This window comes from Leuresthes tenuis, unplaced genomic scaffold, assembly GCF_036924035.1.
Source record: "Leuresthes tenuis unplaced genomic scaffold, fLeuTen1.0.hap1 SCAF_17, whole genome shotgun sequence".
NCBI classification, from domain to species: domain Eukaryota; kingdom Metazoa; phylum Chordata; class Actinopteri; order Atheriniformes; family Atherinopsidae; genus Leuresthes; species Leuresthes tenuis.
Window position 1 is genome coordinate 13,787,418 of NW_027325371.1, and position 23,678 is coordinate 13,811,095.

The following is a 23,678-nucleotide window of genomic DNA, read 5'->3' on the forward strand; positions in this document are numbered from 1 at the left end:
CTGCCCGTCAAAGTTGCTGCTACATCATTTTTATTATTTTTTATGATGTGCAGCATAAGCAAGAACAGTTTGCTGGAAATTGGGGGTGGGGGTGGGGGGGCAGTAGTTCACATTTGTAGGTGGTCTTTCAAGCCACCAAAAAGAGGCACAAACGGTGACAAAGATACGCGAAATTATTCAAAGCAGAACAACAGCAAACTGCAAGAAAATTTAAATGAAAATGTAACAAGGAGACTCAAATCAATTACAAAGAGAGTAGAAATTACTAGAGAGAGAAATAAAATAAACGCAAACACACTGTTTCAAAAAATGTCAAAACGATCATAGATCAAAATATCGCCTAAAAGAGTCTAACAGACACACAACAGCCATAGACAATCAAAGTATCGCGTCTCTTTCAGATTGAATGTGCTTGTGTATTCGGGCGTGGGGCCCTTTGCACGTCTGTGCACAGGGTCATGCTGTTAGTTTTAGTCTCTGTTTACCAGCAGCTTCTTCTAAAGCAATTGTGGTGATTTAAAATGGCTTTATGTCCACTCTCAGATGTATGATTTTGTCAGACCAGGGACTGAGTCAATGGTTTTTTTCTTTTCTTTTCTTTTTTTTCGTTCAAAGGTATCACATGTCACCACTGGGCCATGCGTCTTACAGTCGGGGAAGTAGAGGCACTTCCTTCTTCCCACCTCACTGGTCGTGCTGAAACTAGTCACTTTAACAGAGCGCCTGACATTAGTAGCAATGGGGAACCTGAAGCCCGTCAGAGCCTGTTTCCTCTGACTTTCCAGCTTGTTTGTGGCGTTTCACAGCGGCGGGTAATGTCACCAGGTTTGACAGAGTAAGCCACTCCATTTTAGTGCGTAAAAGTGATCGGTGTACGACTCGATCTGCCACAATGGCTGCGACGTAGAGCAACTTTGGATCTACGGTTTGATGATCGACAGTGCCGCAAACTTTTCCAGACTTGAAGGAGACGCCGAGAGGACGCAAACATGAAGAAGCAGTTTAACCGCATGAAGCAACTCGCCAACCAGACTGTTGGAAGGTGGGTGTTAGATTTGTGACCGAATACTCCTGCAGGTTTATGTCATACTGTTGTCTCCCTTAATTTGTATGTTTTATTGTCATCTGTGTTCTTGTTGTGGGCGGCGTCGGAAGGGCTGGGCCATGTTTTGTTATAGGAAATACCTGAAGAGATTTCCTTTTAGGAAATCTGAGCATTTGTTTCCAATTTAGTAGTTTCAGAAATATAGTAACCTTGTGTATTGTATTTTTTTTTCAACATCAGGGAGGCCAAGAAAGCAATAGATGCTCCTCTACATGTAGCTTTAAAACTGATGGGTTATTTAAATGATCCAGAGTTGCAGTGCAGTGGTAACTCCATTAGATTTCTACAGCTAAACACCCTGATTAATCTGGCATTAATCTTATTTTTCAGAGTCAATGTTTATTCTGTTGACTCTATATCCATCAGATTTATTTTGATACTGAAGAAAAAAGTTTTCTGTTATAATGAAATGACTGAAGTATATTTTCTGTTGGCCACCTATCTAACTGCAATGGCTCCAACTGGAGTCGTTTCCTAATTTTCTTATCTGGGATCAGCACTTTTGAGCTATTTAATGAATTTGAACGTCTGATCTATCTCACTGCCCACTTTTGACTACACTATCTAGATGTTATGCACTTGTGGAATTGCTGTGGAATTTCTTAAGATGTAAGCTTGGACGTATGATGGCATAAACGATAAGATCGTCCTCTGCCCTTCCCTCCTCTCCCTTCATCTTCGTTCCCACGGGGCCGTCCAGCCCTGCTCTCCATCAGCAGCCACCACAGAGACAATGTCTTTGAGGATCACTTTATCAGTGAATCGATCTACAGTCCTCACAGGGTTTCTTTAAAATGCCTTTCTGACCGATACCCTGTGGGTTCTAGTCGTGGATTGCTCTGTGACATTGTTCCACAGGTTGTGCAAGAGCAGTAAAAGTCAACAGAGCAGCTTGACAGCTTGGTTTCTGAAAAGCAAATGTGTTTGCAAACACGCTGACACCCTGGATTATAGCTGGATAGCGTTTAACATGCCAGAAATGCTCAGGTGTCATTTATGGCATTGCTGAAATAACATGAGAGTTAGAAGAGCTTGGCTTTTAAATATATATATATATATATATTCAACAAATAATGCTGTCAAGAAGCGACTGGTTCAGTAACATGTTTGTCCATGTCTGTACTGGTTAGCGTCTTTATGTATAATAAACCGTAAACCATTGTCATTGAGTACATGTAAATGGGATCTGACGACAAATACACTTAATGCAGCAGGGGCCAAATAAAGTATAAGCTGCTTTCAACAGAGAAGATCTGGTGGACAAAGTAGAGCAGGCCAGTTTGTGATGATTTGCTGTTCTGTTTGGCCCGTGAAGGGAAGGGCAGATAGGGATTTTGTGGAGTAAGCATTTCCACAATTGTTGACGGGGAGGCAGCCACAGAGGAGTGCTTTCACAAAAAAAGGAAGCCAGTTTGATTTGCATGGGATTAATATGAGGAAGCAGCTTGAATCACATACAGTTGCATTGTGGTAAAAGACTGCAGGGTAGTAGCACTCACAAATCTGTTCACTTTTGGAGAACCGTGGAGTAAAAAGATCTTCACAGAACCATTTCACTAAAAACCTCAACAATGATGTAAAACATGATAATATGAACAGGCTGTGGTTGATTGATTTTCATACAAGTTAAGTCTGTAATCTGCACACAATGTACACACTGATTTTGTGCTTTTTTGAACATATGCTATTTGTACTGTAAGTTTCTTTCAGCTTGTGGTTCTCCAGCATTGAGGGAGTCTATTCTAAGAACAAAAGCTGCTGGCCAGAGCCAAACCATACTCCAGTCAAATCAATGCTAATTCACTATTGATAAGACTCTAATGATTGCTCATGTATCTTTTACCTTCAGAGGCGAGCCACTAAAGCCTGACATGTAATGCAATCATGAGGATCACTATGATGGTTTTCTGATAGCAGATCATATATCTAAAGTCAAAACAAACTGCTCATTTCAACTATTGTGTAATGTGTTTACTATATTTCACTTATTCAGTACAGATTGAGTCCTTCGCATCCATTTTTCTACCCCCCAAAATCCTGTGTTGCTCAGATCATGCCTGAAACCAGCCGTTCAGTATTGTTTCTTATAATTTGTTCTAATGATGAAACGCAGTTCCTGTAACAATAGCATATGTTAGACAGTTTCTTTAAGAAACAAAACCAAAAAAGAGTCCACAGCTGTCCAAACACAAATTGAAATTTATTTAAAGTCCATATCCAACAATTATTAATCTGCTAAAAAAAAGTCTTTCTACGCTATACGCTCTTTAGCAATATTGTTGCGATTAAGGCATTTAAATGTTTGACCCAGAGTGTTATTTTCAAGAAGAGGAAAGCTAGATTGTACCAACTTGCAGGCAATTGGACGTATGGGAGAGGATTCACTTTCTACTGCTTTCAACAAGATTAGAGATTCACCAGTTGGTCCTCACAGCTTTCTGTGCCTTTGCAGCTCCCGTGGCTGTCCTGGTCACTTATGACTGAGAGCCGTGGCACCTTTTTCAGCCTTGCTTTTCCTGTTTTCCCCACCTAGCTTGTGCTAACTTCTCCTCTCGCTTGCTCCTCATTTAATTTGTTCCTCATAGCATGTGCAAAAGCTCACAAGTTGTCTGGATTGATTCTTTGAATGTTTTACGTGGAACATTCAGGCTGTCTCGCTGTTCTGAGACTTATAGGTGCTTCTCTGCAAATTCAAAGCAAAAGTCTTCAGCTATAGCATTGATGGCTGATTTAGCAGGACAACTTGCTAAATTTTCAATGGAATAAATCTGAGATAGCAATAATGGATTTTGACCAGATTTTGATGGCAGCTTGGCTTCAGCATATTGACAGAAAACTAATTGGCCATCTAAAGATTCTTGGCACCATGCAAGTGATCTGAGCCTCCAAAAACAGTGTTTTCGTTACGTTAAAATGGCTATTTTTGTATGTACAGATGGCACAGGTCCTTTTTTCGCAGTCCAACATATTACACTTCCACTTCTCTGCAATAGCCCCGGACGGACAAACAAAACATGGACTTAATTTGCCATTTATTGACCGAATACTGTATCAGCTCGTTCAATATTTAATCCTTCAATAGTTTTCATGCCCAGTTCTGGTTGTATCTTTCAAGTAAGTTTGACTTGTTCTCATGTGGAGTGCTGTTCAGTGCAGTTCTCAGTAAAACATTTCTGCACAATCACAAAAGCAAGAGTCTCTACTTTTCACCATTGCAAAGCTACGAAATAGTCTGCTGTCAGTTTAGCCTTTGACCAGCTGAATTAAAATCTCCCCTCATGGTCTGCAGACTACACCCTGGGGCGTTTTCGATTAACTGTGAGGATATTTCAGGCATGAGTGAGGTAAGCCTGTGCTGTATGTGAACTGTGCAACAAGAATACCTTATTCCTGAGGCTTGTGATGGTATTAGGTAATAACTCATGCGTGGGAGAGGGTTAATTGATCCCTCTGAGATAGTGTGGACCTGAGCTGGGAGACAGACAGAAGAGATCTACTGGGATTTATGTGTGGAGACACGATGCATGTGTGCAATGGTGTATTTGTTACATATTGATGATACAGTTGGATATCGAGTGTAATTACTTAATTTTTTTCAGCTCACTTGCTCAGCAAGATTCAAAACAAAGAACTGAAAAAAAGAGTGACCAACCTCTATTTTTTTTACTTCTGATGTTTGTGGGCTGACGTTGGCATTTAGTCAACATTTCCTTGAAGCTTTGAGGTGATGTCATGGCAGAATGTTCCTGCAAAGTCTGTCACAGCTGTGTTGTGTGTCTCCACATCAGGAGGCATCTTGGCAACTCTGACCCTGACACACACACACAGATAAACACACACCTTTCCCTGTTGCCATAACAAATGAGGTGCAGGCAGATGACTCAAGGAGAAGTGTGTTTTCAGACAGAGGGGAGGAATCTCACAGGTTCAGCAAGGCCATTCGTACACACATGTTGACTGTGTGTTTACAAATGCTACTCGGTATCTCATAATGCTCATGTGCATCCTGTCAAGTATATGTAAAGGTAAAACTTTATTCTGCATTTCAGTTTGCTGCAGGCACACAGAGCAAATTGCATATAGGTTTGGTTGGATAAACTGAACTGCTGTGCTCCGAAGCTGAAGCTTCTTTCACTGCAAGTGTAACATTAGATGTGCACAAGTTAATTTGGCTTCCAGAAAATAGTCGATAATTGGATGAAAATACAACAGTAAATGGACTTTGTACATACACACAAAAAAAGAAGCATTTCACCACACAAACGTTACAAAACACCCGCACTGTCACAGAATATAGTAGCAGGTTAGTTTGAAGCTCTACAGGCTGTATGCACAGTCTGTCACTTTCATATGCTGGCTGCTTTATAAGGGTGTATGATGAATATATGTTGAAGATGTGTTTTTCATTGTTTTCAGCTTTTGACTGTTTGCCTTTCTGTTTCTCTTCACAGGGCCGAGAAAACTGAGGTCCTGAGTGATGACCTCCTTCAGGTAAATATCACATGCTGGTGTTCATTCTGTATGACATAAATTGTGTGATTATCTGACTGAATTCATTGCAGTGGTGTTGAAATTATATCGAAAGCTGGTACTTTCCTAAAAACAGAAAATGACCGACAATGATTCCCATAATTCCGGTGCGAGCTGTGTGGAGTTGCTCGTGCCCGTGGGACAGTGTAAACACAAGGCCAAATGTCACCACATGCTTTTTGGAAATGCAGGCATTTTAATGATATTTGAGAAGTGTTCACCATGCTATTTCTCTTTTTTGTCATCACGGTTGTAAATTAAATGTGTTTGGAAAGCTGCAACCTGAAAACATTCTGTCTACCTCTTTGTACCACCTACTTGTGAGAAGTAAGGGACATTTTTGCATTTCACTGTAAAATTCTTCTTATAAAAATCGCTGACGTAAGAGCTGACTGTGGTTTTACTCCCCTAGCAGCTAAAGTTGTGTCTGCCTGAAACTGCGCAAACTGCACGGTTCTAATTCTGTCACTCGCAAAGGGTGTCTTCAGCAGAGTTTACACCAGCTTATACGAAACTAATCTGCATGGAAACAGTTCCTTTAAAGCACATTTGTCGGGTGATAGAATACGAAAGTTACCAAAAGGGCTTACAAGATCTTCTCAAAAGCTCTGTTAAAGCCATCATGTCTTTGCAGCTTGTTGCTGCCAAGTCTCTGCAGGCTTGGTGTAAAACTGCTGGCATAAAAACATTACTGGTTAGTTTTTCATTCAGTCATGCCTCGCCAGCTCAAGGTTGGCATTGCAGGAGAAGTGCCTCATGGTTTTCCTCTCAAAGCGAACTCTGGCTGTGTTCTGTTATCATAAAATTACTGTGGATGCACACTGAAGAGTGTGACTGTGTGTATGTGCATGTTGGTGGGGGATGGGAACACTTTGCCTTGTGAAACTGTGAGATCACTTTTAGTAAAAGTGTGTGAATAAATATGACGAGCACGAAGAAAGACGGAGCACGTTTGGAGAACAAGGGAACTTTTGTGGAAGGAGCGTAAAGGTAAACGAGTGAAAGGAAAAACTCCTGCAGGCTTCACAGAGGTCAAAGTTTTATGACCCGCAGCAGTGAACTATGAACCTGGTGTGGGGTACGCTCAGTAATGCACCACACACCAGCAGGCTAAGCAGAAATATCTCGTACTGAACATGAACAAATGCATATAGACTCTTATTTTTAGACTTCTCTTTAACAGTTTTTTTTTTTTTTTTTTTTTTTTTTAACCATAAGCACATATCAGAAACAGACACAGCCCTTCCCCAGAATGCATTTACTCTTCTTTGGTGCTGAACGACAGGAACTTTGTGCTGCTTTAGACATTCCTTAAGCTCCAGCTCCCAGTGAGGAATGTGATTGTCAGGAGGTCAGCGTTGTGAAAGCGGTTTGGATATTTTTTGGCAACTTGAGCCTGTCAGAATCTGTGTTTTTTAAAAACGACAAAAGGACATCAGATACTCAGTCACATGCGGCTAATAGTCAGTTTTCACATCTGCTGCCTGACAACGGTCATCTTTGTCAAATGTGTAGTTGACTGATTCATAGACGAGTGAATCATTATCAGCATTGTGATTTAATCACACTGCCTGGAAAAGTTTTTCTCCCTCTTTCCAAACATAAGCTGAGGAAGAATAATTTTTCCTAACCCCCTCCCCACAAGCCCCTACAGCCCCCTTGTGGGAACAGTCCAACTTGAAATTTGACACTATGATTTCCATTCTGTCACAGTAATCTTTTCTCTTCCATTTTCCATAGTGCTTTGCATTGGGTAAAGTATTTATCTTGTTTGGGCACGTCCTCACTCAGTGCGAGAGTTTAGAAGGCTGTCAGACGAGATTGTATCTGTGCCTGCCTGGTCTCACACTGCAGAGACTTAGGCTGGAACTGGTTCCATATCTCAGTATTTGAATACAAATGACGATAAGATGGACCGGTATTATGGTAGGTATAATCGGTTATATCTGTTGCTGTGTATTATCAGTGGACCAGCTGAAGCGAAACTTCCAAGTCTTCTTCAACTGTTCGATGAGATAAGACTTAAATCACATGTGTACGTATGTGAAATATGAAGCAGCTTCTAAACTTAGTATTAAAACCTGAACTGGGAGAAATGGTTTGAAAGTTACGTGGTGGATGTAGCCAGTGCAGAAGTTTCCTTCCGTTTTCATTCTTTTTGCTAAGCTAAGCAGCTGTGGAAATGGCAAAAACTGCAGTTCTTTAGTTGGCCACTTAGAGGTGCTTTCAAAGGCGAATTAGTCAGCACATTTACACAAAACTAGTAAAAAACTTAGCAAAGATTAGTCACATGGGATAATGGCATATTGATGTGAAACAGTAAAGTGTACAGTATTTACAAAATATACAGAGCTCTAAAGGCGTCGGATTCATCTCTTGACATGGTATCAACTTGCTTGTCAACCAGAAGAATGCTACCAACCAAAAATGATTGAATGGTTTGGGTGAGAGGTGAATTCTTTTGTCACAACCTGAAGGACATACTGTTCTCATGTTCTTGATCATCAATCACTTGCACATCACTCATGGCTCTAAAAGTCCAAGACTGCAGCTGCCAAATAACAAACTCAAGTCAAACTAAAAGTTCATCATCCAGTGTGACGCCACACAGTCTGTGTATTGGCTTTATATTTAAAGCTCCAGTGAAAGACCAGCAAAGAGCTGCTCACAGCAAATTTAGAATTTCCTGTAAAAACAGAAGCTACGAGGCCTCCCCTTCTCAACAAGTCCAGTCTGTTCTGATTTGGCCTACTCAGGGTTTGCCTACAATTTCATATCAGCTCTTCTAAAGAGTCAAATTTTAGGAAAGTTTTCAATGACAAACTCTAAAATATGACTAAGAATAGCTACAGTAGTACCTTATTTCTAAGGGCGAGGTATTCAAGTTTAGAATGATCCAAGGCAGGTCACATAAAACACCAATTCATGGCTTTTAGGGAAAATATTAGTAGCAAGGGTTTGCATCTAGAGTTGTCTATTTTCCAACTTGTTGCAAGTATTTCTTACGGTAAACATTACTACATTTGAATCCTGTTTCTGCTTCATCATCATTTAGTCAGACGGTTAGCAGTCCTGCCAACAAGGCCAGCCCTCTAGTTTTGTTGCTGCCAGTTGCCCAGCTATTCAGTCAGTGGGAGCAACTCCAAGCCAGAAAACAAAACCCACCCATCCGCACGGTTCCTGTGTGACTCACTGAACATTCCATATTTTTGACTGTCGCAGGTCAGAGGTCGTCGGCTTGCTGTTCACTTTTTCTTTTTACTGCTGTCTTGGGGAAAAAAAAAAGAAGTTTGCAATAAGTGGCTGGTAAACCTTTGGACAGCGCTGCAACAGGGGAGTGGAAGGGATAGTCTGTTCTGTTCATTTTCACATGTACGTGTGTGTGTGTGTGTGTGTGTGGGCTTATTATCAGGGAGTTTTCTCTTATTTTTTTCTCTCTTTTCTACTATTTGGCCACTGTTGGTCAGGGTGTTCCTCTCTGTCTGTGCTGGTGTTTGTGTGTATCAGTCTCAGTTTATTAAATTGAGGTAAATTCTCAGAGAAAAGTCATGTGAGCACAATTAAATGTGCAGTTTGAGATTTGAAACTAAGACTTCAGATCATTAAACTCTTGCTTTTTTCTTTTCTTTTTTCTTTGGTTGTTGATAAGGGCTTCACCCATTTTGTGCCCTTCTTTTGTTGAGGTACCATTGATGTTTATCTGATTTGCAGAAAAATTGTTAGCTAGTGGTCTTAGAAAACAAACAAAAACAAAGCTTTGTTTCATAGCACTTTCTGCTTCTGAGTGTTCCCACACTTCCCTCGAAATACAATATTTCTATGATGTGCAGTCAAAAATAATATAGGATTTTGCTGTTTTTGTTAACACATCAAAATATTAAATGATGATACAAATACATTATGGGGGGGCTCCAATACCATATGAGATCATATTTCCAGTCAGCATCTTTATGTGGAAATGGAAAAAGTAGTGTTAAATTCCTTAAATAATCTTTTCCACCTTGTGGCCTGGGCGTAATGGCAAATCTGAAAAAGCTGTGACTAAATGACATTTGTATCAATCAAATCACAGTGTTGCTAAGGAGAGGCAGAGGAGCGTGTTACAACTTTGACAACTTGTTGTTGCTGTAGATTGTGTGCATCAACACATGCTTTATGTATTCTGTGTGTCTCCTGAGAGTCTTCTGTTGTACCCTCGGGGGGAAAAAGGAAAAAAAGAATTCACTTTCTACAGACATTAACTGAGATTGTCAAGTGTATCCAGTCCTCAGCTGTACCGCCCACACTGCAGGCACTCAGGCCTCCTTCTCTCCTTCTTGGCACATAGTGTTGGAAAGCCGCTTCCAGTCGAGCCATCACCAGATAGTGCGACGCTTCCATGTATTAATCAGAGTTAGGGATCAGCCAAAAGGAGGAAGCCAAATCCAGCTGTGGTGTGGCATGAGGGAGAAACGTCTATCCAGTGATGCGAAGGGAACAGTGAATTAGTAACGATAAAAGCGAAGGAAGAAGATGGGATCATATAGCGAATGAGCTCAGACTTCAGGGCATAGCTGGATGTTTACACTGAAGCAGGAAGCGGAAGTTCATACTTCGCTTCACAGACAGGCAGCTAGTTTGGTACAAAAACAAGAAATATTTGAAGAAATTTGACTTTATAGCGTTTGTGATACCATAAATGTCTTACTTCATTCACAATTTTGTTTTCAAATATGGCACATGCTATTTCCTACAGTCTGAGCACAACAATGTTATTGCATTCTTTCAAGTAGCCTGACGATACATTCTGCAGTTTACCCTTGATGATGATTACTTTTTTAGTTGCTTGGTTTTTAAAAAGCAGATGTTTCTTGGGATTTGATATAATCAGCAAATTTAGCACATACAACTCTTCTATTAAACTATATTATTCTGTGGAAGATAGGCCCTGGTATTGTAATCTATACTGCATAGCTTGTAGTTAAAGGGTTAGGACATGCAAAAGCACCAGGAAAATCTCCTTAATACCTGCCTAAGAAGTATAACCTGAAGACCAGGGCTGCAGTCAAAATGACTTGTGAATTTTCCTTGGCTGTATCTCATATCTCCTGTAAGAAAAAGTGTTCCCTCTGGTCAGTAAAGACCACAATCCATCAGTCTGTGTTGACACAGACTCTTTCCATCTGTCTGTCTGAGCTGCCTCTGCTGGACAGAACTAGACAAAGGGTGCCTCCACCCAGGGAGTGGGAGGGTATTTCAGGGACCGCTTTTAAGTGCTTCTCATCGTATCTTTCTGGAGGGTCTTTTTCAGTAAATGTTTGTATTTTTCAATTAGCCCCTGAACCTGTGTCATGTTATTTATTAAGTACATTTAAAGGTGTATCCTATCACTGTCACTCGGATGTTATTCATTTAGATTTTTTTTTTTAAACCTGGTGAAGTTTAAGAGACATCTGTCCCTCTGAGCCTCATGCAGTCTGTAAAAGATTATATGGCCAACAGCTTTATTGAACTAAACACCAAAAACACTGAGGTGCTTGTTTCAGTTCCAGCTGGTTTTGGCCACAAGTTGATAAAGATTCTTGATTTAATGCCAGCTTAAGGGAAAACCATCTTTGTGTAATCTTGGAGTTTGTATGAATCAGGATTTGAGACTGGGTCCGCAGACTGGGTCAAAATAGTTTAGTTCTCTCCTGTTTTTAGCAGCTGAACTAAACTCAGGCCTGTTGTATCCCTCCTCACTGAAATGATTATCTATAATTTTGTTTCATCTTGTCTGGATTATTGTAATTATTTTTTCTCTTGCCAATTCTCTCTTCACAATGCATCTCTGCACTGCCTACAACTGCTCCAGAATGCAGCTCCCAGGCTGCCGACAAAGACATCCAAAAGGTCCCGTGTAACACCAGTTTTGATTTCTTTTCATTGGCTCCCCATCAGGTTGAGAATCTAGCATTCAGAGCATTGCATGGCCAAGCCCTTTTTCATTTGTCAGACTTGCTGAAACCGAACAACAGCTGTAGAAACCTCAGGGTCCTCTGATCAGGGGTTGTTGGTTGTAGCTCGATCACAGCTCAGAACAAAAGTGCTTTTGAGATTGTAGCTCCCAAACTTTGGAACTCTCTCCTATTAAACTTAAGATCTGTGAACAATGTGGATACCTTTAAGAAGCAGCTCGAGACTCATTTGGTTGAACTGGCTTTTGTTAAATCGTGGTTTGATTGCCTTTTATTTTGATTGTCTTGTTTTATGTGTTTATCTCAACCTCTCTTTTTATTTTTGTTATTATGAAGCACTTTGTGACAGTTGCTCTTGAAAAGTGCTATGTAAATACACTTTCCTTTCCTTTACTACATCCTTCACCATCTTTCAATAACAAAAGCAGGATGATAAGATTGCATATGAGTGTGCATCTGTGTTTTGATTTGTAGCCCTCACCTGGGTGGTTTCCGTTGAACAGGAAGATGGAACAGTCATTACGCTGCTTCCTTTGTTCCAGTTTAAATCAGTTAACTGACTGCCATTGATGGCATGTCATTTTGGTTTGACTTTTAAAACATTTTGTGTCTCATTTGGATACACAGATCGAGAGGAGAATGGAGCTGGTGCGCTTGGTGTCGCACAATACGCAAAAGCGGCTGGTGTCCTGTCTGCAGGGTCAGCTGGGCACAGACACGGAGAAGAGACATGTAAGAAAAAACTTTTTTTTTTAACTGACCTTTGACTTGGTCTGCTTTACCCTGACTTTGCCATCCCATTATATTGGCGACAGGCCACATTTTGCTGTATGTCACTCAGAGAGGCTCCTGTCACATATAGCTTGTGCACAAATTAAAACACGATGACTCAAGCTGTCAGTATTACCGTAGTTAGGAGCTGGCATCTTGTGTTGTGAACACGTAGCATATTTTCTTGAGAGACTCAGTGGAAAGATATTCAGCCCTGGCCTCCTGCCAGCGTGACAGTCCCTGCTTAGCAGCCCCAGTCCACACAGCCAGTACATTTGACACAACTCTAAAGGAAACACTGTTCTGTTGCATTGCCACACTTTTCTGTTCTTTTTCACATAAATCTTCCTGACATTGTTTGACTCCCCTGCATTTACTACTGTATTTTTCTTCAACCAAATCGGTCCTATTCAAATCATGTTTTCTTAAGATGCTGACATTTCACTTACCGGTCTTGTTGCAGAAAAAGCTGCCATTGACGGCGCTGTCCCAGACCATGGTGGAGGGAGGCGGTCAGCTGGGAGACGAGAGTCTGATCGGGTGAGGGTTCATTACACACAGAGGCTGATATCGGCGGGATTTATCAGCAACCCGTATTACATTTATTTGAATATGCAAATCTGAAAAACAAAAAAATCCCATTCACCCTGGTTAACACAAAACAAGCTCTTCTTTGTTTGTGTGGTTTATTTATCTTTTTTGTGTTTTGATTTTATTCGCTTTGAGAGAAGTAGTGTTAACTGTCATATTTGCATACATTTGTGTGCGTGTGTGTGTCTGTGTGCGTGTGTGTGTGTGTGTGCAGCAAAATGATGGACGTATGTGGGGAGGCAGAAAACCGGTTAGCCACAGAACTGATGCAACATGAATTACAGCTCGAGAGAGATATTCTGGAGCCTCTCAATCAACTAGCAGAGGTAAAATCCCACGCTATCACTCTTCGAATTCCCTCATGACCTGCATGCAGCTGTATTAAAGTATATATATTTATATATTTGTATATATACAATAATTTGTAATGATTATAATAATCAAATTAAGCATTTCCAAGTCCTGTCTTGGATCTGTTTATGTGCATACTGTCTTTGATGGCCTTCAACATTAAATAATTTTTTTCAAACATTCTGTTTAATTCATATTGACAAAATGTTCTCATGGGAAAGTTGATCCCAGTGTTGAGATGCATGTCAGTCTGATGATCCTCGCCGATTCTCCCACAGGTAGAGATCCCCAATATCCTTAAACAGAGAAAGCATCTTGCAAAGCTGGTTCTTGACTATGACTCAGCAAAGACAAGGTACTTTTCCAGGCTAAAGATAATGCAGATTTTATCAAGCCTTGTGATAGGTTTGTCCTTTTCACTGTGTGAAGATTAATATAGATTATTTCTTGCTTTTTCCTATAAATGTTCTTGAATGTATGGCCTCCAGGTGGTACCAGGCAACAAAGTCCAGCAACCAGGCTATGGCAGCTAAAGTTGATTCGCTCAAAGACGAGATGGATGAAGCTCTCAATAGAGTAGAGATATGCAAGGTACTTGAAAAGAAAATATCTCTCCTTCAGTGCACAGTTTTTAAATTTTTTATTTTTTTTAGTAACTAGTCAAAGTACAGGTGGAATACAACAGAGTAGCAATTACAGTAATTTAATATACTATATATACATACTTTAATGGAAGCATGTCTAAACTAATAGCCACACATTCCAGTGTGGACCTCTGCTTAATGTCAGGATCGTGTTTGATTAACTGGCTGAACAAAATAAGCCTTGTGGCAGGAATGGATCAGTACAGTCATGCCAGGCACATTATTAGAACGATGTAATGAAAGGGCATTGCTTTCCCATCTGGACTTCATCTGTGTTTTAATGAGGATTTTATTGGCAATGCACAGCAGATAGGTTAAGGTGTGCCATCATCTTTGCTGTGATTTTATCCTGCAGGACCAGCTCTCTGCAGACATGTACAACTTCGCTTCAAAAGAGGGAGAATACGCACGCTACTATGTCATGGTGAGTTCACTTTAGTTTACACATCAAAATGTGATTCAAATGTGGTCAGTGTTTCATAAATGTATATATTTTTTTGTATGTGGTCTGTGCTAATGCTCGTGTGCTCATGCCAGCTATTAGAGGCCCAGGCAGATTACCACAAGAGGTCTCTGGCTGCTCTGGAGGCAACTCTACCATCCATCCAAATACAACAAGGTGAAGAACAGACATTTGTTAACTGTGCAAACATTACTCTATAATACAGAGAGAACTCTGATGCTCAGAATGCAGGCGGGTTTGTCATTTCTTGCTGCCTTGCATATGTCGTGGTTATCAGTGCTGAAAAGTCCAAAATAATCAGTTCAGCTGAGTAAAGACAAACAATTTCACACTATGGTTGTATTTAAAAAAAATCCACAGTACAGTAGTGTCTCAAGGTATTGTTTTCCAATCTTGCTTTGTATCTAATTTCAGTTGCTCAGCAGCTTAGAGCTTCGTTCATATTGAGTAATATTATTTTTGAATTGTTGGACTATTTAGCCCACACCGCAATTTGGAAGCAGTAGAAAGTCTTGAACGTTTTCTCACAAGTTGGTACACTGAACATACTGAAGTCAATGGGTCGATTCTGCTCTTGTGCGTGCAAACAATTATAAGGATATAATTAGGTGGCTTGTACAAGATGTGGCTCGACACTGTACATGTAACCGTACCGACTGTAACAAGAGCTGAGAATGACACCTTAAAAAGGATTTATTTCGGGGAAAACCCAGGGAAAACCGGTTTCCTGGTGACTCTTTATATCTATGCATGAGCATGACAAAGAAAGGAAAAGTATCACAACAGAGAAATAGAATGAAATGAGAGATCACGTAAAAATAATCCAGCCATCCAAGTCTGACTAATACTCACAAAAGATGACCACTGTTACTTACCGTTTTAAAATGTAGACATATTTGTAACACATGTGAGTACTAAGACAGCTCACGGATGAAACTCCGTTCTTCTAGACTCCTGGATGGAGAAGCCAGCATTTGGCACGGCCCTGGACGAGCACCTGAAGAGGAGCAACCGTGAGATCGCTCTGCCCATAGAGGCCTGCGTCATGATGCTGCTGGAGACCGGCATGAAGGAGGAGGTATGGATGTGTGAGTGGGAGTGTTGCCTGGAAGAAAAAAGGGGAGAAATCTTTCCAAAGTAGGGCAAAGTTGATGGTTAATTGACCAGAATCTGCATATAAATTTGTGCATAGAAAAATACTCCTCCCTGTTTGAGTTGGAAGGATATGTGGGTCATGTGGAAAGCTTTCTAGAAATGATGCAGCTTACAGTTTGGAAACATCTGTGGCCAAGTTGTGGTCAGCGGCCTGCGGGCATTAAAACTCTGTGTGTGTGTAGACATCTGTTACCTATTAACGTGTTCACTGTTGAACTCTTTAAATGTAACAGAATCAACTGGACTTCCTATGGTGTGGGATTTAAGGCATTTTTATAAAAGGAAACAAAACTCTTCTGCTTTGTGTCTGACTAGTGCTTCTCTTGAAAGAGGATGAGCACCTATTGGTACCAGAACAATTCCTATCTTAACTCTACCAGACACTTCTCCTTTCCTGTTACCAACCCAGACTCACTTCTTTCATTCTAGGTTATGAACCAGTTTAGTTGTGTTTAGTTACTGAAGAGTATTCATTCTCTGTATCTTCCTTCCAGGGTCTCTTTCGGATAGCTGCCGGAGCTTCAAAACTGAAGAAGCTGAAAGCAGCGCTGGACTGCTCCACCTCGCAGCTCGAAGAGTTCTACTCTGATCCCCACGCCGTCGCTGGTACGGCCTCCTCTGCAAATTCAGGAAATGTGAACCCATCTGCTCCAGATCTTTTTCTCATAGTATTTTTTTTTCTTTTAACACAGGAGCCCTGAAGTCCTACCTGAGGGAACTTCCTGAACCGCTAATGACCTTTAGTATGTATGAAGAGTGGATACAGGCCTCCAAGTAAGACGGCACACACACAGATGTGACTTTTAATATTTGGCAAAAAGACACACTCTCACAGAGCTACTATAGTTTAAATGCATGCGTAAAGTAGTATATACAGACAGGCCGTGGTTCTAATGTAATAGGCAAATGTTGCTTATATATATGTATGTATATATATATCAGTGTGTGTGTGTTTGTGTTTTCAGTGTGGCTGACCCTGACACAAGGCTTCAGGCTTTGTGGGTGACGTGTAACAATTTGCCAAAGTCTCACAAAGCCAACTTCAGGTATGAGCACCTTCAGATATTTTACTGAAGTGAATTTTGTGTATGTTTAAAAGATGATGCAATACACAATTTTGCTGAAACAGCAGAAGTCTAAGCTTTGTTTCTAAAAGTACATCAACAGAACTGAATGTGAGGAGATTGTCCTAGTTCCTCTTTTTGACTTGGATAATGCCAGTATGTCGGATATAATGTTGGTCTCTTAAGGCCAGTTCATGATTCTGTTTCAACATGCACAGGCTGACAGGCACTTTGGGGTTCTATTATCACCACACTTTGGGTTTGTGTCGCTCTGTAATGTCAGCACATTCCACTTTCATGCAATAGAAAGGGAAAAAAAAAGTGCCATGTGAAAACGGCAACAAAAGAAGAAGAGATGAAATAATGTAAAAAAATAACGAGTAGGAAAGGAGTGTATAATGGCCAATTTCCACACACAAACTCTCCTCAAAACAAGTCAAGTATGTACTAATCAAACTGGGGTTTGATTAGTGGCATGTTTGCAGTGCAAACATTTGTTTCTGCCAAGAGGCAGTTATTGATGAAATGTATGTTTTAAGGAAGTTTGCCAACGGACAGATGCAGAAAGCATGAAGTGGCCCATAGATGCCTCATTAGAGTGTTCCCCTTGGTCAGCACGGGAGTCATGAAATAAATCTGAGGAATGAAATATGATTCCTGAATATGATTCCTGAATATGAATGAATATGAAAAAAAGAGTTGTTTTTTTCCCACTTGTGAAATCCTTGAGGTTTTTCTGTGAGAATAAAAACAAAACAAAGCTTCATCTAAATCAATCTGAGAGTGAGAAGTTTTGCCAGTTTAAATGCTCAGAAATCACATCCAGACAATAGCTTTAAAGTTCCACTGTGTTGGATGCAGTGTCGTCATGTGGCCACATTGCAGACTGCAACCAACTGTACGTGTATAAAATGTACACAAGCTCACCCTACCTGTCCAAGGGTGTAGTATGCTGTAGAAAACCTGAAAAGCCCACTCTCAGATGAATGTTTGTGGTGGAGGGTTAGGAGGAGGACTGCAGATGTTAATTGCTTGCTTGAGGGTTAATAACTCAACAATTCTAATTTGCTTGCAGTGAAATTTCTACTTATTTTCTACCAAAAGAAAAAAGAACAAAAAGAACTTAATTAGCTTGTGATACAAATCAGTTTCTTGGACTTTTTAAGGCAACCTGAGTCTATGTCGCAGGTATCTGGTGAAGTTCCTGGCTAAACTGGCTCAGGACAGTGACGTCAATAAAATGACTCCCAGCAACATTGCCATAGTCTTAGGGCCCAACCTGCTCTGGGCAAAGACCGAAGGGTGAGTAAACTGTATATTATGCCTCATACCTATATTGCTCACTTGAATGCAAAGTGAATGGGCTAATTAAGCTGGTCGATCCTCTTCTTCTTCTTGACTATCTTGTTTTGCTTTTATACGCAGGACGCTGGCAGAGATGGCTGCAGCTACATCAGTCCACGTCGTAGCCATCATTGAGCCCATAATCCAACATGCAGATTGGTTCTTCCCTGATGGTAAAACATGTTTGTTGTATTTCTAATAATTCAACTTCTCTCTGTCTTATCCAAAATAAGTCTTATTCTGGAGCATAACTTTATTTGTAGTGCACTGAACATGTTTAGTAGGCTGCTCCCTAAAGATAAAAGCTTAAACTTCTATCGTGTTCTTCTATTTTTTTTGTTGTTGTTGCTTTTTGTCCATTGCATGCAGCTGAAACAAATTATTAGCAGTATTTTACACTGACTGTTAACTAGAAAACAATGATTTCCTCTTACTTTAGTCTCCCAACTGCCCTGCCTTTCTCTAACAACATATGTAATACATCATCTCATCCTTTCTGTGTTGCCAGTGGGCATTCTGGTAAATGTTGAGAACCATGTGGCATTTTGAGGAAGTGCAGTGTTTTGGCTTGCTAATACTATAACTGAGCCCTAAACGCATCAATGCAAGTGAGGGTGGTCACCAGTGGGTGGACTTCATAGCTTGTGTTTCATTGCTAACCCTTTTCATATTTAGCACTGTCAATTGTTATAAATCAATTTTAACTTTACCATTTTCCCTCTCCTCCAGAGGTGGAGTTCAATGTTTCAGGCATGTTTTCCATGCCTTCTCATCCACCCACCCCAGACCCCGAACACGGCCTGGACAGGAAACGCCCCAGCAGCCTGGGGCAGGACGGGGACAGTCACACTCCCCGTAAAGACAGGTACCTGTCTCGCCCCAACCTCAGCCTCAGCCTGCCCCTCACCCTCCCATCCCGCCCCAAGACACTAAGCAGGCAGGAGTCGCGGGGACCAGCTGTGTCAGCCCTTTATGTAGTGGCCAACGAGTCCATCACAGTCACTGAAACACCCACTGAAGATCTGCCCAGTCCAGACTTCAAAGCTTTGCCATAGTCTAATGTAGCTTTCTTTCATTTACTCCCTAATGAGGGAAAGATGGGAGGATGTTATGTGTGATTTTTGTGCACTAAATTATGTTTTACATGGGGGATTTTATCATAAGCTAATCAACTATGTTTTACTCAAGGTCGGTACAGAGCATGAAAAATATTTCTCTTTCAGATATCTTCATGAAACACAAACCACTTTTATTATTGTTGGGACACCATTTTGTCTATTTCTTTATGTTACTGTTGTGTACTATTATGTTATCTCCTTAATGTCCAATTAAAGCTAAGGCTACACTGTAGGTTGCTGGTTTTATGTTTTGTGTGGCCTTCCTGTGTTGCATTTTGTTTGTATGGTGTGGCATCTGTTTCTTTATTCCTGCAGTGACATTGCAGTCCAAAGTTGCTCTCTTTAGAAGGTGACTGTCATGTGGTTTTATGTCTTGTTTGGGTTCTTCTTTCTGGGCTGGTTTCACTTAACTCCGGAAGTGCCGTCTCTCTCTGTCTGTCGCAGCGTCTGTCACTGCTCTCGCTCTTCTTCAGTCTCTCTCGGTCTCCCGCTCCATCAGTCTGTTCAATGGCGTGTGGTTTGCCCTCCTGAACTCTCTCCCCTCTCCCCCACTTTATAGCCCTGTTAACAAACAGCCGGAGCCCCTTCCACGCAGAGGCAACACTGTAAAAAAAAAGCAGACACCACTAACCTCACCCACCTTCCAACCCCTTCTATCCCCTCTGGAAGCCGGGCGTCCCAGCCAACTTGAGCCACAGCCACAGGTTTTGTCCCCGGCTACAGAGGTGGAGCAGCCTGACCTGACTGTTGCTGGTATTGGTGGTGGTGCTCTTGGGGGTGGGGTCCAGGTAGCCACAGTGCAGCCTCAGGTTGTAACCCAGCTCAGCGCAGAGGACAGCAGGTAAGGAGCGAGCTGAGGTAGCAACAATACTCCCACCGTCTGCTCGCAGCCAATCAACCAATCCGGAGCCCACCCACCTTTTTATATGTGTTGTGTGTTTTATTGGTTTTAAATTTACAGCTCTCATTCTGGATGTTGAGAATGACACTCATAATATGCACAACATTAAGTTTGGCTTCATTAATTGAAAATGTATTGCAATGATAATCTTTAAATGTTCTGTCCGTGCAACTTTAACTCTTTCTTCTACTAGTGATGATCAACTAAGCCCAATGTTTTTTTAAAGATGTGCCGTCCCTCCTTTTTGCCTGCATATCAGTCTGTTTGTCTGGTTGTTTGACTACTTTGTGGACTTGTTTGATTTCTGCATGCAACGCCTTACTGAAAATTCCTGATTTTGCATCTTTTTCTTGTCTTTACATCGCTCTTTTTTTTTAATTCATTCTTCTTGTGATTAACTTAACTGTGATTGGTCCTTGAATTAAAAGTTGTTTGTTCTATAAGTGATGCATGAGTTTTTAAACCCGTGCAGCTGTTACTCGTTGAATGTAAAGGACAAATGATGTGGTTTAACGTTTGGACTTGTTGTATTTTCACAGCCCAGCCCGTGAGCTCATGTCCACCCCCCCTCCACAGAGGAACGGGTCAGTTCATCTTACAGTAGGAACCCCGCACTCTCAGGGTGGGTCAAGAGGTCCTAGTCCACATATGAGCCGCAGAGGTGAGAACTTATACTTTCCTATTCCAGTTCTTGACTATCAAGTTATGTTTTAGATGACGTCTTTTTTTGATGTTCTGCTTTTAAGGCACCAAAAAGCAGGCACCAGCTCCCCCCAAACTGGCCAGCCCCTTCACCTCTCAGTCCAGTAACACCCAGACACCTGGCTCTCCCCATTACCCCCCCATCATGCCTCGTCGTCATGCCAGCAGAGAGAGCATCCAAGCCCCGAGCCATCCGCCGCCACAGCCTCCTCAATCCCACAACGTCCAGGGGGAGCCAGAGCCATCTCCTCCAAGCACTCCCACCCCTCCTGACACTCCGCCTCATGATGGCTCACACTCCAACTTGCTCCCCTCACACCACTCTGGATCTCTGCCTCGTCCCTCTAAGCCGACTCCAAAGCCACGTCTGCGACCCAACATGCCGCCGCCCCCACAGCCTGCAGCAGATGACGCTGGTAATGGCATCTGCAGCTCTGCCTCCAAGATCATAACAGGTAAACCGCTCTTTCTGTTGGTTTATATATGTTGGTATGTAAGATAAGCAGGAATTAGGAGCAGTTTTGTGTTTTAATAGTAACAGTAATGCAGCAGTAAATCAACGAAAGTTAGTTTCTGTGTGCCGTCAGAAAAATATTTGAAGAGAATTTACAGGGATTTATTTTTTTCATCATGTCCAATAGTTCAGTGTAACAAATTGTATATTTAAAAAGCCACTCAAGTGAAGATTCAGTGTTGTGTTGTATATTTTAGTGTTCGTTGGTTATCATTATTTTTTTGCCGGCATTTCTGATAAAAAAGGATCTTTCAGTTCAAGCTTCTAGGAAGGGGAACATTTCATCTCAAGGATGTGCGACTATTTGTCAAAACCTGGTTTCCTTTCGATGGCATTTCAACAACTGAAATCACTTTCTGCTTATCTGCTGACACAGTCTTCACTTCAGCATTGAGGGATTTGAGCTTCCTCTCAGGGCCTTGCTGTATTTAGCTCTCTGGCTTTCTGGTTTCACTGTCTCGTACTGTATCACACACTATATGAAGCTATGGTGATCTGAAGCATGACAGGAAATGTGTAAATATTGCAGATGTCTGAGCTGCCGGCCTGCCTCTAAGATGAGCTTTGCAAGGCAGGTAATGGTAAGGATCTGACTGGCTGGTGCATTCGCCTTGCTTCTATGTTCTGTGCATGTTTGTGTGTCGTCTTTGATGGGAAAACAAATAGTTCTCCTTTTAGTGTGTAACTGTTCGTTTACACATGTCCTTTACATGCTGTTTTTTGTATGTATAATGACATGTGCTTGTGTGTTACTTATGCCTAACACGCTTGTGTTTAAGTGAAATGGCTTTCGGCTACTAACCTTTTTGCTGTGAAAACTCACATTTGACAAAATACTGTGAACAAGTCTGTGTAAAAAGAAAAAAAAAACAGTTGTTGCATTTAAAAAAAAAATAACACACCAAGGAAACTCTCCTCTAAGAATGTACACAAATTGCATTGACATGATTCAATACTGAGAGCAATCCTTGGTGTCTTACCAAGTGTGGAAAGGTGGCACGTGTGTTTGCTCCCCAGTTTGCAGTGTTGTACGTGCAGCTTTGTGTTTTTTTGCTTATTTATTTGTTTGTTTGCTGACTGGTTCCCCTAACTGTCATGTGCAGATGGAGGTTTGGTTTTGAAGGGGATTGGAAGAGCTTTCATCCCCCAGGTGACTGAGAACCGAGAAGAGGTGGGCTCTGCTGGTCAAGAGCCCGCCTCCATCCCAGAACCTCACATCCGGACGGAGAGCACTGCTCTGTGAAGACACGCACAGCTGGCCCAGATTTAAATGTTTAACCTCAAATATCAGACAGGTAACTCGCACTGCATCGGTTCACTCTAGATGCCAGGTTGCTCTCCGGGGGGGAAAAATACGGCTGCCTTTTCACCTGTTTATACTGACCCAAACCAGAAGCCTTGTCTTAGAGCAGTGGCTGAAACCACCACTTTAAACCACAGCCAACACTTCATACTGAACTTTTTTTTTGCTCTTTTTAAACTTCTGCGTATTTCAAGACTGGACTGCAGAGCCTTGTTAGACTCGAGGCTAAAGGGACCTTAACATAGCAGCTGAACTCAAAGAGTGCTGGAGTTTGTTTTTTTTTCTCTCTCCCATTACATTTTTAATCTCACCTTTGATGCTAAAGATTACAATTATAGGAATTATTTCAGAGACAGAAATCTGAGTCTGTCTTTTGGAATGTTTTACTTTAGACCCTTTTAATTTGCTTTTCTTGTTCCTCAATTGTGTAAAGATTTGAGCCACTTCTATATATCCTTATTTCACGTTCCTTCACTTTCCAAAGCATCAGTTTCAGCTGGTTAAAAGTGATGTTCAAGAAGGACCCAAAGAATGACTATAGGCCAACGAAAATTAAGAGCTTTTCAGCACATTGTGGTTGCTAAAGACCAAATATTTTGGCGAGAGTGCAATATCCTCCAGTGGTGTCCCATCCACAGCATGTAAACTTGATACTTTTTTACATCATTATATTTTGTGGTTCAGTGGAGTGGAATTTAATTGTTTTTCAAGTGGATTTTATCTGATTTCCTATGAGATAATCTACGAGCTGAAATCTGTCTCTGATGCTCAAAGACTTGCTTTTATAATTCAAAGGGAGTATATTTCCTACAAATTTGATGATCAGTCCCCCTCAAAGCTCTGACCAAATGCAACAAAACTATTCAAATAATCTTGAATAAGTGAATAATTCTTACTAAAAGTTTTGTCCTTTTTTTTCTTCTTTTTATTCTCAGCATTTTTATGGTGGTTCTTCTGCACATAATGCATCATACAATGCATCATTACCCTTAATAATTAAAGATTGTTCGACAGTGTTTCATGTTGTTTTTCATTCGAGTTTTTTGTCATTTTGTTCAAATGTTCAAACTAAGCTGTATAAAATGATCCTTTTCAGTTGGTCATTGTCAGTTTGAAATTGTTTTGGGCTATGATGTAAAAACAAAAAATAAAAAAACAAAAAAACCTGCATAAAAGTTTCTATCAC

At 41.0% G+C, this 23,678-nt stretch overlaps 1 protein-coding gene across 5 annotated transcripts; it reads left to right on the forward strand.

The window, feature by feature from the left end:
- The first annotated feature begins 650 nt into the window (after positions 1–650).
- arhgap17b (Rho GTPase activating protein 17b) lies at positions 651–23,667 on the forward strand. 5 transcript variants are annotated; one of them, XR_011908077.1, is made up of 21 exons: positions 651–1,042; positions 5,557–5,596; positions 12,199–12,303; positions 12,806–12,882; positions 13,148–13,259; positions 13,563–13,639; positions 13,773–13,875; positions 14,284–14,352; positions 14,466–14,547; positions 15,342–15,469; positions 16,041–16,152; positions 16,239–16,320; positions 16,512–16,592; positions 17,799–17,912; positions 18,036–18,127; positions 18,684–18,819; positions 19,632–19,913; positions 20,513–20,634; positions 20,720–21,130; positions 22,293–22,484; positions 23,428–23,667. XR_011908077.1 is itself a non-coding variant. In XM_072369749.1 (21 exons), the coding sequence occupies exons 1-20, from the start codon at positions 990–992 to the stop codon at positions 21,724–21,726; spliced, it is 2,286 nt and encodes a 761-aa protein (XP_072225850.1). In that variant the 5' UTR covers positions 651–989; the 3' UTR covers positions 21,727–21,770; positions 22,293–22,383. The 5 variants fall into 5 exon arrangements, 4 of the variants coding, with proteins under 4 accessions (XP_072225850.1, XP_072225851.1, XP_072225849.1 ...); XM_072369749.1 differs by lacking the exon at positions 23,428–23,667 and adding an exon at positions 21,719–21,770 and having other exon boundaries at positions 22,293–22,383; XM_072369750.1 differs by lacking the exon at positions 23,428–23,667 and adding an exon at positions 21,719–21,764 and having other exon boundaries at positions 22,293–22,378.
- The last annotated feature ends 11 nt before the right edge of the window (positions 23,668–23,678 follow it).